This window comes from Bemisia tabaci, chromosome 3 (assembly GCF_918797505.1).
Source record: "Bemisia tabaci chromosome 3, PGI_BMITA_v3".
NCBI lineage: Eukaryota > Metazoa > Arthropoda > Insecta > Hemiptera > Aleyrodidae > Bemisia > Bemisia tabaci.
The window spans coordinates 60,613,199-60,629,905 of record NC_092795.1 but is presented as its reverse complement, the minus strand read 5'-3'; the positions used below and the strand labels follow the sequence as shown (position 1 = coordinate 60,629,905).

Here is a 16,707-nt window from a genome sequence, read left to right as displayed (position 1 = left end):
AAAGGTGGGGATGAATGCAAAAGGTTAGGTACAGATTCAAGTGAACTTTTGATAGAACTTTTATTGAAAACAAAACTGAAAATTAAATTACAAATAAATATTACCATTATCTTCACAACTTTACAAGGTGTAGGAATAAGAATACACCGTAGAATAAACATATGATCCATAACGAACTAAAAACAGGATTTACACTACAGAACAAAAGCACTAAGTAAAACAAGTAGGAAAAATTTTCTATGAGTGATTCTGGTCGTTTTTTTTGTTTGTTTTTTTAGAGAAGTAGGTTGATAACAAAAACAAACAAATCTAGGACAAACAAATCTGACATCATTGTCAGTATTTCTCCATGAGTGATAACAGCATTTCCGAAATTAAAAATTTAATGTTCAGTTGGGTATGCAGTGGTATTTCTGAACAACAAACAATGCCAGCAAACAAAGGATTCCCATGTTCATGACATGAAAAGCAATCATTCTCTTCTTGAGGTACAAAGTGAAACCTACTGACTTTGTATACTGGACAGAGAACGATAGTCAATTCCTTACGTAAAAAAATCATCTCTGGACATCAGCGTTTTTCATTAGGAAAGAAAAAGAAAAAAAGGAAAAGATTAAATTTAATGAAGTAATTAAATATTCTTTCACAGTTTTGTAGCTATCCATTTCATGAAACTACCTTTCTTGAATCAGATTTCTGTCTTGAAACTGGAATGTTTAAATCTTTTCCTCCATAGAAGTCCTCCCACTAACCTAAGGCTTACAGCTATGGTTGTGGGTCTGTCCCTGAGGACTTAAATTAATTGCACTTTCTACTTGTAAGTTTCTCGTATCACTGAGATTTTTGATCAGATTTTTATGGAATACATAAGATGTTTATAAGCCCTGCAAATCAATAGAGAGGATTGATTGGGCAGAATAAGATCTACAGCACTTTAATCCATGTTTCCGAACCAAAATTTTACCAACAGCACAGTAAACATATTGAAAATCCTCCCCTCAACCCTTCAAAAAAAAACTCTATTAAAGTGGTATTCTCCTTGTTGACAATAAAACCTTACCGCTTTTTAAAACAGCTTAGACTACTAGAAATACTGGATAGGAAAAAGTTTTTGTGAAACCTTACTTTCCTGAATCGCTTAATTTATTTAGAGAAAGTTACTGCCCTCTTTCGTTACGTGGCAGCAGTATTAGAGGGAGATAATGGTGTGGATTGCATTCTTCTTCTAGAGCTACATGAAAAGTTTTACATACTCGAGCTAGTCGCAAAAACGTTTCAAAACATGAATTGCATGAATAAGTTGCACTGCATGAATTTCCAGTCTCTCAATTTGAAAAGGGCCACTGAAAAAGTGCTAAGGAAAAAGACTATCATGAGTGGGACTTATCAATGTCAAGTAGAGACATCACAAACCTTCGTCCCTCAAAAAGATTCTAACAGAGAGCTCTCGTGATAAATACTGAACTTGAGACACCATAGAAATAACAATTACACTTTAAAGTTATTGAATTCGAACTCACATAATTGATGGTGAAAAAGTAAAAAAATGCATTAACTATGCCTACCTAAATTTACGAGGGTAGAATACACCGCTCAGCCTAAAATTTTGCACTTTCAGTACCAACAAAAGGCGTTTGCCACTTTTATCAATCTTCGTATTTTACATTTGAAAGTTTCAAAAAAAAGAACAATTTCCAGAAATTCTCATTGAGGTTAATGCAGCGAGTCAAAAAGTTATCATTTAATGGTTAAAATATGAGAGATTTTGGAGTTTTGACTTTTGATGTGAGTTAAGAAAAATAATATTTGCTGCACTTTTAGAGTTTCACATCAAAATAAAGGAATCATTTTATGGACAGTTTGAAAATAAATTGCTGTATGATATGATGGAAATGGCTGGATCTTGTGAAAAGAAGAAGGGGGAAAGAGAGAAAGAAAGAAAAAACAATAATGTATTTTCTTCGGAAAATACAAACTGGAGCAGAGAGAAAAGAGGCAAACTAGCAAAAGAGTTGTTTTGTGGCCAAATATTGGCGACACATACTCAAAAGAAGAAAAAAAACTTTCTAGAGTGGAAAAAAAAGGATTTGTAGGTTTACTGGTCAGCAAACAAATAGTTTTGATACAAGTCTATTATTTCATTTTTTCTGGACAGAGAGTTATTTATCAATGAGTAAAAGCCAGAAAAACCCTGAAAGATGCAAAAGACTGCAAAAAAACAGTTAGAACTTAAAATATTGCAAAAAAACTGCAATACTCCTGTCTTAAGGCTAACTGAAGACAATGTCATTTCTTCACCATTCAGAGGCTGTCGTGAGGATATAAAAAAAAGGGGTGAGACAGAGTCCAGGCATAAAAGCAAGAAAAAAAGGAAAAAGAGAAAGAGAGAGAGTAAACATAGTTAGCCAGCAAATTTTATATTGTGAAGCTTAACTAAAGCAGGCTATCAATGTCTCTTGAGAGAGGTTGACTAAATGAAAAATTGTCAAAGATACTACTCCATTCTTTCGTATTGAAATCAGGATGAGAGTAGATACTGTGCATCCGACCAGATACTAGCATAATAGCTGCCCATGCTATTTTGCAAATACAATGTGTATCTGTTTAGCTTACTGAAAGTTTCTGAAAAAGGTTATATTTTCTTTAACATGTGTCTTTCCTTTGGCTATTCTGATATGCTCTTTAATTTACCCTTAACAAAAGATACTTCTAAAGGATGCTTTTTTTACCACGCAGGAAGATGGATTCCAGCACCAACCGAACGTACTCATCACAATATCGATAACTTGTTTCGACTAGAGCAAAAATCGAACTGGTTCCATCTTGTAGGTAACGCTCCTACCACAAGTGTGACTCATCATGCATTTACATTTATTTAAGGCTAGTTTCAGTGATGTTATTTCAAGAGACACAAGTCACGCTGCAATATTTAGGGCATTCAGTATTGCGTCTTGCTTATGTCACCTCCAATCCAAAGTACAAGACATTTCACACTTTGAAAAGGTAGGGTGAAAAGATTAAAAAATGTACTAGACAACTCACCTAACAACAACAGCAATTCTTAAAATTAACATGAAAAACGAATGTTTCATAAATACTGTTCAAAGCGTTCTCTTCATTCCGTTTAAATTCAGCCTCTACCTCTGCCAACAAGCCTGTAATAAGTTTCACAAGATGGCATTGAGAGGTTTTTGGCTTTCTCTAGTGAAGCTTGATCACCAAATGCAGTTCCTCGCCAATACAGCTTGTCTCCTAAAAAGTAAAATGAAATTCTTTAGAATCTCTTCAGAAAAAGAGGCAATGGATGTAAACCTTATTAGTATTGACACTATTTTTGGTCTTGAAATGATTCAGGTTGGTTTGTGAATATATGCCATTAGTAAGTACATTGCTTCCTTTCCAGCGAGAGATAGATACCATATACGCCTGCAGATAACCTGCAACCCAGATTTGGAGAGGGTAAAAATAAAAAAAAATTCCGTGTAACCCACACGCGCCCACGGTGGTCAGTTTCGCTGGCATCATCAAGTAGCGCCTGATAGGTATGCAATTTCCGGGAGTTTCGCAGATAACCCACACCCAGATTTTTGAGCATTGAAATCGGGGGAAAAGGTGCGGGTTATATGCGGGCGTATACAGTAGTAGTATCAACAGATTTCAAAATTAATGAAACAATAGTCAATCATGACCTATTTTACTAAGAATACCCAGACCAAGAAATTTGAGTTCAGAAAAGAAATCAATCCAAACTGGCTGGAGCTTAACTTGACTTGAGAAAAAGTTTAAAAGCTCAAAACTCTAGAATCGACCTGAAAAAAGGTTAATCCTTAAAACTAAACAAAATGAAAAACCAGGCTTATACAGTACTTAGAGAAATGAACACCTAAACCTGCACGAATGGAAATTAAATTGAAACTTACGGGTACTTTTTTCTCTCGCACAAGCACTGGCTATTTGCTGAATGTAGTCCTCCTCCACTGAAGTCTCTAACCGATACTGACTCCCTGTGTAATCTTGAGGGAAAGTCTCTTTCACGTAGTAAGGAACATTTAGATTCTTTGTGTGCCGCAAGACATGGAATTTCCTGAAAAAATAATCAAAAGGTTTAACATGGATCCCTAAATTGCCGGCCTCAGGTGGTGAAGTGGTTGTGGTGCTTGCTCTATGATTAGAGATTTCATTTTCTTGTGGTTCATAATGACCCAAATTCTGGCTAAAAATCCCAAAATTCTCGCTGAAAACTGCCAAATTCTTGCTTATGCTTTACCGCATTCCTCCAATTCTTGCTGAAAATCCTAAAAGTCTCACTGAAAGTCCAGAAATTCTCGCCGAAAATTTTAAAATTATCTACTAACTGCCTAATTCTTGCTAAAAATGGATTTTCTTTTCATCTCTTATTTTAAACGAAAGTATGAGAGCTCTGAAAAACGTGGTTGGCAGTACCGCTGGTTTACCGCAAAATGAAGCACAAATCTACGATTGGTCGATGACGGCAATCGGAGTTTCACGAAGTTTGCCACGTCTCGCCCACTAGAATGATCGGCAGCTTCAAACATGATTGGCTGGATCATGTTCGAAGCTGCCGATCATGTTCAATCATGTAGATCATGTTCAAAGGAAAAATATTTGCAAAGATAACAGGAGAGAAAAAATATGTCATTGAAGGTGAATGGAAGCATTTTTATAAATTTTCCTCCCTATAATTTCTCTATTTAAAATTTTTCTTGTAATAACTCTCATAATAGGCGTTAGCATGATTTGAACCACAAATATGAAATGCGAACTTGAAGCCAAAAGATCAAATAATTTTAGGAAACAACATTAAAACTCAAAATTGAAACAATGGAATAATCAATTTTGGTTTGTGACGCTGCAAATTTCCGGTTACTTGCAAATTCTTTCAACGGTGACTAATCATGGTTATTTTGCGATACTCTTTGTAACTTTTCAGTGCTTTTTGGAGAAAATTCTGTGAACATGTTCTATAAAAAAGTCAGATAATTCTTTTTGAAGATTAATAAACGAGAAATAAAAATTTTGAAATGCCACTATCAAGACCTTCGTCATTCATTGTATCATTCATAGTTTCACTTTCAAACTGTTCTGTAGTAAAGGAAAGCATTAGAGGACAGTAATGATAAATGCATCATTGCTATCAGTGGGATGGAAGACAGTATATTAAACTCACGGAGTCTGAGCTAAGCTGTAAACAGGATCTGTCACAAAAAGACTGCTCATCATGGATAAGAGGATGATCAAAATGATAGGTAACATCTGTAGGATTACTGTAAAGCTGTTTGCCTGTAACAAGAAAAAAATCATCAATATTTTTTGATCAATCTGAGTAAAACGGAAACGGTGGAAAATGAGGCAAGCAATGCAACAGTGTGCAGAGCCAGAGTGATAGACCCATGGCGACCTATTTATTCGATTATCATCCAGAATTTACACCTTACCTTCTATCACACTTCTTACAGCAGTCTCTGACTGGATAATTTGTTTAAAAAAGATGAAAAGGAAAAAAGATCTGTAAATAACCAGAAAAAATAAACCCTACTCTGCATTTCTCTCTAAACTGAGAATCAATTTGATTTCTATTATGCCTTCTGATCCTAAGCATTTGTTCACATCAGTTAGTGGTATGTCTACTTAACTTCATGTGATTTGTCATTTTAAATCATATTTCATTTTATTCTATTTAAATTCAAGTTATAAAATATTCTTTGATGAAGCTTCATGATCAACCATAACTCTTAGATAGAAAGTTACCAACTTACACTCCTATAAGAATTCTACTGAAGCTTACGCAACTTGAGTAAAAGCTCCATTGATGAGCTTTCATTCAATCCGATAAAACTATAAATAGAAACATTCAGATGTACCACAAAAATGACAGCTGCACAATGAGACAAATGAGCACAATGCAGCTGTGCAGTCAATTGAAAGAATTTTTTTTTGGTCAGTCCATCGAGTGCATAAAAATGGAGGTTAAAAAAGAAAAGGGTCCGATAATTGAATGCTAGAAGCTTACATTTTGATTATTGGTGCCAAAGTCGGCAGTCCTGTATGTCCTGGTCCTTTGTCCCATGAATGCATTTCCCTGCGTTGGGAATCCTCGACTGAAGAACGAGTAGAACAGTTCCTCAGCAGCCATGTCCGCTGTACATAAAAAAAAGCACAACATTATTTTTCAATATTACAATAATTTGGTTAAATTTCACACAATTCACAATGTTAAAACTTGAAAAAAAATTCCTCTCAACTGGGCAGAAGAGCGGAAGTTCTGAGTTTTTAAGTTTTAACATTAGTAGAAAACTTTGATGTATAAAAATTTTAGCCTCTTTTCCAAATTCACAGTACTTGATGCTTCCTGATTTTCAGTGAAGTCTGGTAGCAATTACTAATAAACCAGCATGTCCAATGCAAACCAGATTTTCTTAGTACAGGTAAGCAGCCACATTAAAAAACAAAGAGAGGCTGCTGCGGCGCCTTCATCAAAACTGCAGCAACCATTTGCACCAGTCACACTGTTGCAATGAAAATGTTAGGGAAGCACTAAAGTTTCTAACAATCCAAACTAATGAAATTTGAAACATAATTTTTTAGAAAAATTAGTAGAACTTTCTTTCACTACGAGTATATGGATGATTTGTTACACAATTGTTTCCATCGTAACTGTAATACCTTAGAGAAAAACCTTACCGATAGTCTAATCATTTTAGCACACTTTCAAAATCGATGGTTACTAGGTGTGAACATGCTAACAGAACGGTTGAAATTCATGACTCTTAATGCATCAAGATCTAATGGTCAAGTTTCAAATGCATTGTTAGGAAGACCAAGTACGGACATATTCATTGGTTACTCATCAATTTCACTTCAAGTGGTGAACCATTCAACACTTTTCCCCTCTGCAGAAAATTTGAGTTACTGGACAAAATCTTTTTTAACATTTATGGATTTAATATACAACCATAATCATAAAACCATTGTTTTTGAGTTGGGTCTCCCTGCGCTAAAGTCAGGTTACAGATTTCAAGATATTGTGCTGTTTTAAAGTATTTTGAGTTACGATGACCCAGTGTCTGACTAATTTCTAGTAGAAAAATAAATATATTATTATTATATTATTATATATTATATATTTATTACGATCAAATCCACGAGTGTAGTCATGTTGATGATGAGTCTGGAAATTCTTGGGTTGCTTCTGCTCTGATCCACAGAGATCATACTGCTTCCTCTTTTCTTCATTTGTTAAAATTGCAACAGCATTCCCAATTGCTGAAAAAATAATCATTGATAGATAAAATTCTGCGCTGAGAAATTAAAAAGACCTGTCTGCTAGGTTTACTGCACAGCAAATGCATCAGAATAATGCGTTAATTATGCTGTCGGATATTGGTGAATATAAATATTATAGTTTGTATTTTTGATTATAAAATGGTGACAGACTGCTTCCATGTAAGCTGAATTTACTGAAAAATGGTTCACGCATGAATCTAATTTATTTAAATTTGTTAATCTTCTGGATATGCAAAGTTGAGGTAAAAAAAATTCATTAACTTAAAATGTGTGGCAAAACTGAGAAAAACAAAGTAACTCAAGTTAAAAATTGTAAGTTGAATATCCATAGATACATACGTAATAATCCATGGCAATAATCCACAGATAATTTGCTTCCCATATAACAATGAGCAATATATAGTTCGGGTTCAAGACCAATCCACACAGGTCAGTCATTGAGCATCTTTTTGAAAGCCACTTCACCGCCCGGCCCTAACCTGGCGGCACTCAATGCTACGTCACAATGGGTGCTCCCATAAGAAATACATTGCAGGCACTCAATACTACGTCACTGCGCAGTAGCGTACCAAAACTCGTCCTCGGGAATGACTGACCTGTGTAGATTGGTCTTGGTTCGGGTTAAGATAATTCTTATGGCTTTAAAGCAAATTTACCAGTCGATTTAGTACTACAGCCAACAAAATTGAGTTTTTACTTGAAAAATGTAAATAATTTATCTGACAAAAACAAGAGAGCAAAAAGACAAAAAAATTGGCAGTGTTTAAAATAATGTAATAAGATTGGCTGCCATTATATTATTATTTTCTTTTTCTCTTCTTTTTGGTAAAATTTCTTTGAATGCAAACTTGGATGGCAAATAACATAACCTGCATAAATTACCTTTGAATGCTTCAGCTGCCCCAGGAGCCTTATTTTTGTCTGGATGTAGCTGTAAAGCAAGTTTCTTGTAAGCTTTCTTGATTTCTGAGTCAGTCGCTTCTTTTGTCACGCCAAGGATTTCATAGTAGTCTTTGCAAACTTTTATCCTATGAAAAATAAAATAGTGAGCCTTCGTGAATACACTGATAAACTCATTATGACGGCCTATGTGTGACACCCTGTACTTCTAAAATGCCTACTGTTCAGGATAGCTAAAAAACAGATTTTCCTTTCCATTTGAGGTAAACATGGTCCAAACCTGGTCACGACAAGTGTTCAAGGCATCACTTGAGAAGATTATTAACTCCATATCTCGTATGAAACAATAAAATGTTTAATATGAAGGGAAACTCACAGATTTTGCGATATGTCTTTCACCCTACTTTTGTGCCACATTCTAGGAGCACAAAAAACAAGTCATATATAAGTCATTGTGCTTTGTGTTTCAAATTATGGTCTGTTTTCTTCCCTCTCTCTTTTCCCAAGATCATAACACTAGAAATAGAGCAAGGATTGAAACAGTCCAACCAATACCTTATTCTTTACAAAATACACAGGTATACAAAAAGCTTTCTTTTCCATGATAGCATTGAAAATTTCGGATAGGAATTACCTTCTGACACACTCGAGTTGATCCTTGGAGTATTCAGGAGCTTCTGTTCGGGTTTCTGTTTTTTTAGGACCTGCGACCAAGAAATAAAATATTCATCAGAACTTAACTTATTTCAAAATTTTTTCATTTTAGCATTTCACATTGATTAACCCCATCTTTTTCCACCACTTGCCAGATTAGAAAGCTTGCTCTTCATACGCCGAGACGAATCTCCAGCTCTGATTAGCTCTGAATCAGCATAACTCAACAGGTTACTACATGCGATCAGATCATGTTTGATGGGCGACTTTCTAAATTTGTGCAAAAAAAAAAATCCTATCTTCATTCTGAGATTGGAAGATTCATGTATCTTTGGCTCAGTGGTTTGTTTACTTACTAGGAACCAATTTCAAATCTTCGTAATTATTCTGATCAATCAACTTTATATTTCAATTTATTGAAACCTGTTTGAAATTAGCTTTATTGTGATCACATGCAGTTTTAAGACATTATTGTGTATAATATCACAAGCAGATCTTTTATGAAAAAATTGATAGCACATAGGTAATATTAACCTGTATTAGTACGCTGCCTTGGTCCAGTGGGTCCATCTGTAGTCGTCGTTCGTGCAGAATCCCTGGTCAATCGATCCAAAGAGTCTAGCAGATCTGAAAATACCAAGATTGGGAATAAATTTAGAAAAAGAGGAACAAAATAATCCATAGGCTATATAAAGACGTTATCAACTAGACATTGATATCAGTTGCTGCTTTTCGAAACTTATTGAACTGAAAAACTGATCTTTGATTTTCATTGCCTAGATGCAATTGAGATGTTTTACGACATTTACAAAATCAGATTGGTAGCAAGACCTGGAGCCTAAGTTGTGTTAGAGCTACAGTATGACATGAAAATAAATGTGCCACAATATGGTTTAAGCTACGTGGATGGTATCTACCTAGTGGATAAGTTTACTTGTACGAGCACTTAACTTCAGGGGCGAGTGCGTATATTTGATACAAAATTAACTTGGCACTTATGGGTTAGCTGAAGTCTGATGCATATTCATTCCCAGAGTTGCATACTTAAGTGAGCGATTTTATTGTGAGAGAGCCTAATTTGACTTTACTTGAAAAATTCAAGTCGCTCTGACTACGAGGAATCGCAAGTAATTGAAATTGAAGATGATGCAACTAATAAAACAATGGTTAGATGAAAGGCGCAGTAACTCTAATGGATTAGTCGGTCAAAAAGGGCATCGAAAGTCATCTTAAAATATTAAAATACGTTCAAAAGCATAAACAAGTGAAGAAAACTGAAAAGGTGTTATGATATTAATCTAAATGTTCCGGTAAAAGGCGTCACCAGGCTCCGTCACGTCAAAAGAAATGTATATCACTCAATCTACTCTAATTAATTTGTTACATCCAAGTTCATCTTAAACAAAAGTTTAACCCTACATACTTGCAGGCAAGTAAAAAAACATGAATTACTTAAGTGAATGAAATGGTTCTATGCCTCGTAATTTAAAATTTACGCAAGGGTTCAATGTTCATCTCTTGAGTTGGGTTTTGACTTGTGATCAATGAGACGAAGTAATCACTATACCTTTGGTTTTGGGCATGGAGTAAAGCCTTTCAGCTTTCAGTAGGAACTTTTCAGCTTTTTCTCTATTTCCATCTCGGATGTAGTTCTCAGCGATTTCCAGGCACCTGATGGCCTCGTCTTTGTTACTGTCCATGATGAAAGACAGGTGATGGATGAAGACACGACGTAGTGCGAAAAAAGCACGTCACAGCCCACTGATTGAAAGAAACTGTTCAAAGTTATAACTCCGTATACATTTAAAACTGTTCAAAGACTGATATAGAGAGAAAAATGAATAGAAATTAAGTATTAAAGGGAATTGGGTCCAAAAGTCTTGTCACTCGCAGTAATCTTATCAGCCATCATCAGCTGTTTCCGTGTTTTATGGTGTTTGATGTGTTTTGCTGTCGTCAGTCAACGTTGCAAAAGAAGCCGGGAATTTTGAAACCTCGGGGAATCAAGAACGGGTGGCAAAGTTTTGAGTACGATGTTTGACATTTTATTCTTTTATTGCTTCCGGTGATCGAAAACGGAAACATAGTGCTTCCTTTCCTCCTTATATCTTTGTAACTATTTCTTTCGTTGCTACAGATACACCGATCGTTACCAGAAAGAAACGTGGAATGGAAAGAGCAGAATTTGTTAGGATGAGGACAAAATTGCCCAACCATGTATTACCTCCATTTAAGTGTCTCAAAATTTCTGCTCAAATTTAGTTTTTTCCCCGGAAAATAAGCCACGTACCTAGTCTTTCATAACCAACACCATTTAACGCCGTGCTGGTTTCTTTTGATTTTCATTTTCTTTTTTATTTTTGTACTTTTTTAGCGGCTGATAATAGTGTCGTGAGACACCGAAATGTTCAGTGTATTTTTATGTATTTGAGCCTTGTTTTTACTGTTTCCTTGTTTTCTTTCGACTATTTCCATTCTGGGCTGCTTGTGTACCTTTGTCTTTTTTCTATATAGATAGATAAACAATCTACTGACAGCAAAGAAAAATAAGGTATTTTTCAAGAAATTAGATTGAATAGTCTCCTAAAGAAAAAATAAAGTATGAGAGGAAGTCTGCAGTGTCGCAAACGTAGATAGATGGTTTCACACTTTGCCATGAATACACTTAAGAGGCATTGTTGGAAATAGTTCAAGGAAGGTAAATTTAAAGTTCTAGATTTTTTGACCGAAGGTCTTTGATGAATTTCCAATTTTTTCATGTTTTAAAATTCTTCATTCATTTAAGGAAATATTGAGTAAAATATGTATCTAATTCTTACTTCAACATCACATTGATGAAAGTTAAATTGTACTAAAAATTAAGAAGGCAGAATGAACATTTTCAGTCAAAATAAAAAAATTTATTTAAACTTAGATTAATAAATGACAAAGATAACATACTAAAAACACAAATTAACAATTGGAAGTGTCTGCTCCTTAAAACCATTTGAGTGTGAACACTTCCTTGTACTGCAATTTACAACCCTAAATTAGGCACCATGAAGGATAGTAAAAAGAAGCCAAAAATCCATAGTAGTGCCTGTTTTTCTGAGTTTTTACCTGTAAGTATTATTTTTTATCCACATCCCTCGATCCTTGCAGGACCCTCTGAGTCAATTATTTGAATTTTTGAGATGAAAATCCTACTTCATTAAATAATTCAAATCACTACTTAAGTTTAGAAAGGCCGAAAAAATTATTTGCTACTTTGAACACAGTTCCAATGGTTAAGCAATGTAAACTCCAAATGCAGTGGATAGGTAAATGAAATTAGCCTCTCTCGGTGAGATGAGCATTACTTTTTTTCCTTGATTGCCTCAGAAAATGTTAAGTGTTTGTAGTCAAAGTATAATTTTCACAAATTACAGTTAAGAATGATGTTTGGAAATTTTTGTTTGCTTCATTCAATTCTAATTAAAGCATTACCTATGATGTGCTGTCTTTAAATACATTTTTACCATGAGTTTTGATCATTGTCCTCGGCACAAAGCATTTTTATCAAGACTTACTTTCCAAGAAAGTGGTTACGGGCTCAGATGCTATAACAACTCATGACGTCAATTTAAGAACAGAGAGTCACCCATGGTGATTTAGTAAAACGGTTGTGAATTCTGAGGCTGATGCCACTGAGGTCCTCCGTATGACTGAGGCATTTGCTCAGGATATTGCGGTGGAGGAGCTGGCACTGGAAGTGGGGGGCAGGGTGCAGGAGGGACAGCAGGATATTCTGCCGGAGGAGCGGGTGGATAGTAGGGCGTGGGAGGCTGGGTTGGAGGGGCAAAGGGACCCACATACGGAGGAGGTGGCTGAGGAGGGTAACCATGGATCGGGAAGGAGGCCGGAGCAGGAGGTGGTTCCGAATTATCTGAGATCTGCACGGTTATCAAGTTAGAGCGAGAAGGTGGCCCTGAGGACTGCGGCATGGAGAAGTTCATTTGCGGTCTGTGGCCAAGGTATGGCGGAGAACGACGGGCATGTGGCTCCAAGGTGTGTGCTACTGACGGATTGGTGCGCGGATCACCAGATGCTAGGTGTATGGGCGTTTTCAACCTTGGAGTGTTCTGCATCGCCATAGCTTGCATTTGATTGGTGAGTTTCATTGGGGGTTGCTGAAGGTCTTGGGTTAGGTCTGTACTACCACCAGGTGTTGAGACATGGCGATGGTTAATGTGAGCCTAGTGACAAGAAATCAAATATTTAGAATCGCAGTCAATCAGGAAAGTTGGATTTTCTCAGATATTAAAAAAATACTTTTGGATCATAGAATTTTCGATAATTTTTTCCATTTTTTAGGACTAATTTTTACGACTGATTTTCCTGAGATTGTTCCCTTGCGGTCAAATATATTTTCTACTTAGGTAGGTCCAGAATTAAAATGCAATTTCTGATGCTTCGAATTTTAATTTAAGGGATGGATGTGCATTTTGCTGGCTAGACGCACATACTAAAAAGAATTTTCTGAAATATGCATACAAATGTCTGATTAAGTATTATTTTTAAGAAAGGAAATTTAACTAGGGCAAAGTAATAGATACTAAGTGTTAAAAAAAAAAAGTCAAAAGTATTCAACTACAGTACATTTTGTGTAGGTCCTATCAAACAAATAACTCCTTATCCTCTCTCAAAAAAGGTGAAAAAATCCATAGTTAGATGAACACGTTAGATCAGCTAGAAAGCATGTTATGTACTTCTGAGCCAATCGGAAGTTGTTGAAGTTTGATCTTTGCCAACAAGGTATGTAGGATATAGCACAAAAATAAAAAATAATGATAAAAAAAGAAAAAATATTAATAAGATGAGATGCACAAGGCAAGGAGACTTACTTGCAAATCCCTTTGAGAGAGATATGTGCGTCTGCAGCCAGTGTTCCCATACCTTGTTCCATCATGAGTACACATGAAAACAGTACCAAGTCCAGTCTGCTCTACCCGAGAAACTTTATCGCTACATCTTGGACAAACCTTATCCTCTTTTTTGGCACATGACAGACAGAAAACATGTTTACAGGGGATCTGTAACATAAAAGAAAATGAAATCAATGAATTTTTCAATGGAAATCAGTATTCCCAAGAAATTATGTTTAAAGACAAGTTAAGTACTCCCTAAATTTGATTTTTTTTAAATTTCCTACTTTCTCCAATTTTTTTTTATTCTGAAAGGTATCTATCCGGAGACAGGGATTTTGAACTCCGAAATAATTTTAAATAAATCCATGGACGGGGCTAAGCAGTGAAAGCACAAGGTGGAGGTAGCCTAATTTTAAAGGAGAGAAACATCCAGATTAGACCCCAGTCCAGGGGACTGACCCATGCTGACGCTGAGGCCCACTAGGTGAGGAAAGAAGCACACACAGCTGGTCAGCGATGAAATGTTGATTTCTTTATTTCTAGCGACTCCTAAATAACTGTCTCAGCTTCTCCGCAAATCTCATTTTGAAAAATAAGATCTTTTTCAGGATTTAAATGAAATCATAATTACCATTCGTCCATAGATCAGAATTGGCTTGAGACACGTATCACAGCAATGGATCATTGGGTTGAGAACTTTCTCCCCCATCAAATTCACTTTGTGGTCCCATTTCAGTCTTAACATTGGTTCTGGAGGCCCGCGATTTAGGGTTGTGAAAGTTGGTGCCTCTAGCTGAGAAATGTCCGCCTCTAGGTCAACTGCAACAGAGGTAAATATTTTTTTCTTACATTAAGTTATTAAGATCAATATATTTTTCACATTTTGTTTGAAACTGTCAATATGTGGGTGCCTCAATTTTCCTAAATAGTCTCTCAACTGCTTCATTTGCTGGAGGCCTTAACTACAATGACACAGTCATTTTTCATGCCTGTTAATGGAGAACTATTACTTAAAATTTAATAGAGAACAAAATTACTTAAAATTGAAGTAAAATTTTAAAAAATCGATATTTTCCTTCCTTTTAAAGTGGCTTTTGGAAGTTTTAATTTTTTAGCCTTTCAATAGTTAAGAGCAAAGATGGAAATAATTCCTGAGGGTAGGCAGGTTGACTGAAACAAAAAAAGGAACAGTCCAACACAATAACTGAAGTGGCATTCTCAAAAAAGTTTAGTGTTTGACAGGCTTTCTTTAGTTATGAGTATCTGGTGATGAGATAAATTTAGTTGACACATTGCCTATGAGAATGGAGAGGCCGTAACTCGTCAGTTTTGTGACGTAAAGCTAGTGGATATTTTCCGAAAACAACGAGCATCTCCGGGTCATCGGTGCATTGATGAGTGAGGCAGTTGCTGCGAGGACTAATCAGAGTGGCCCTCCTTTGGCGGAAGTTGCGTGAGCAGCGTGTTTGAATCTGAGTGGAGTAACAATTTTTGATATTAAGCTTTCATTTCCTCAATTATCACGCAATGTCATGCATGGATAAGTTAATTTTCTGAAGTGAAATTTTATCCTCTTTCGAAAAGTTTACTTATGAATTTTGCATCAAATCAACCCCTGAGAAAATATCAGCAAGAAAGGATCACGCGTCAGGCGTTCTCCCATAAGAACACATGTTAAACCGCAGCCGAGTTTCATCCACTAGCATGACGTCATAGGAACGTAGTTACAGCCTCACCATTCTCGTAGGCAACAGTTGAGATTCATAATAGTGGTTGAAAATTTGAACTTATACTCATTCAAATAAGTGGATTGAAATTACTTTTGGGGGTGCCTGGTTTTCATCATTTTTTGTCAAATCTTCTGTGCTCTGGTTCAGAGTGTCGCTCATCTCTTCATCCTCATTTTCACTGGCCTGGAAAAGAAAAACATTCAAACATGATTATCTTGAAAAATATTTCAAGGAAGTTAGATGGAGACCAAATTTTGAATAAATCTCATCGATTAGTTAGAGGTTCAGAGTTTCATGAATCATACCAACCATGACATTGCACTGTTCGTACTAATAAGATTCAGTTGAAGGGGATATTGGAAAGAAAACCAGTATTAATATGTAAGTACTGGCTTTTCTTTTCTCCTTTGATCAAAGAAATTAAAGCATATCCAAAGCAGAAATGTTGCGTACCCTTGTTGTGTGTAGGCCACCCATCAGAAAATCGTACGCATGCATTATCACATCACAGTATTAACTTGCTTGTGAAAGTAAAGAAGAGGTGGATTCCAAGAAGAGGAAAAGCTACAAAGCTACATTCTAAGTATATCTTTTAAACTGACAAATTTGATGGTGGGTGAACTTTCTGAGTCTGAAAGTGGGTCCTGCCAAGAAGCAGTAAAGAAAGATTCATTTCGTTCCCCAGTTCTAGGAAACTTGTCGTGTTTCTGGAATTTTCCTGATTTAAATTCTCAATGAACAATTCAGCAAAAATCGACGGCCTGAAGCTTGGGATTGCTTGCACTTCGTTACACATTGTATAAATTTGAAATAGGAATAATAGGTATAGGTATATCTACTTAAGAGGAGAATGAATAATGGGATTAAAGTGATGTTGCCTTCAAAAAGTAATTCCGATTACTTTTTATTACAAGACTTCATATTCTGTCTTTCTTTCTTCAAAAATCAATATCCTTTTTCGGCTAGTTATGATTAATTGTGACAAAATTCTTACTTGTAATTTCAGTGCTCTTGTCACAATGATAAAAGAACACGAAATGCAAAACTGATGAAACCCTAAATTTCATTCATTTCAACATCTTATTCACTTGGCGTTTTAATTACTTAATTGTCAAAAGAAAGCAGACTCACCAACACCATATTAAGTAACTATCATTGCTACTTTCCAGAGTCTGACTCCTCGGGATTCAAACTCCTTGTGATTATAACAACCAGAAGGCATTTTCATTTCA

General features: G+C 35.7%; 2 protein-coding genes across 2 annotated transcripts; both read right to left on the bottom strand.

The window, feature by feature from the left end:
- Positions 1-41: 41 nt before the first annotated feature.
- LOC109030740 (dnaJ homolog subfamily B member 12) lies at positions 42-10,784 on the bottom strand. Its single transcript, XM_019041847.2, has 9 exons — positions 10,427-10,784; positions 9,394-9,486; positions 8,840-8,909; positions 8,188-8,333; positions 7,153-7,284; positions 6,032-6,159; positions 5,189-5,301; positions 3,921-4,084; positions 42-3,252 (listed from the first exon to the last, which is right to left on the bottom strand). The coding sequence occupies exons 1-9, from the start codon at positions 10,557-10,559 to the stop codon at positions 3,131-3,133; spliced, it is 1,101 nt and encodes a 366-aa protein (XP_018897392.1). The 5' UTR covers positions 10,560-10,784; the 3' UTR covers positions 42-3,130.
- Positions 10,785-11,737: 953 nt separating this feature from the next.
- On the bottom strand, positions 11,738-15,451 carry LOC109030760 (uncharacterized). The gene is made up of 4 exons (XM_072297614.1): positions 15,446-15,451; positions 14,377-14,589; positions 13,722-13,910; positions 11,738-13,073 (listed from the first exon to the last, which is right to left on the bottom strand). The coding sequence occupies exons 1-4, from the start codon at positions 15,449-15,451 to the stop codon at positions 12,489-12,491; spliced, it is 993 nt and encodes a 330-aa protein (XP_072153715.1). The 3' UTR covers positions 11,738-12,488.
- Between the last annotated feature and the right edge of the window lie 1,256 nt (positions 15,452-16,707).

Excerpts from the sequence above, each read along its gene's own strand:
- LOC109030740 (XM_019041847.2), bottom strand. The coding sequence starts at position 10,559 with ATGGACAGTAACAAAGACGAGGCCATCAGGTGCCTGGAAATCGCTGAG. Across the intron at positions 7,285-8,187 it reads GGCAGCTGAAGCATTCAAAG|CAATTGGGAATGCTGTTGCA; the intron begins GTAATTTATGCA and ends TTATTTTTTCAG. Across the intron at positions 5,302-6,031 it reads TTGGCACCAATAATCAAAAT|GCAAACAGCTTTACAGTAAT; the intron begins GTAAGCTTCTAG and ends TTCTTGTTACAG.
- LOC109030760 (XM_072297614.1), bottom strand. Across the intron at positions 13,911-14,376 it reads TTCTGATCTATGGACGAATG|ATCCCCTGTAAACATGTTTT; the intron begins GTAATTATGATT and ends TTTATGTTACAG. Across the intron at positions 13,074-13,721 it reads TCTCTCAAAGGGATTTGCAA|GCTCACATTAACCATCGCCA; the intron begins GTAAGTCTCCTT and ends TCTTGTCACTAG.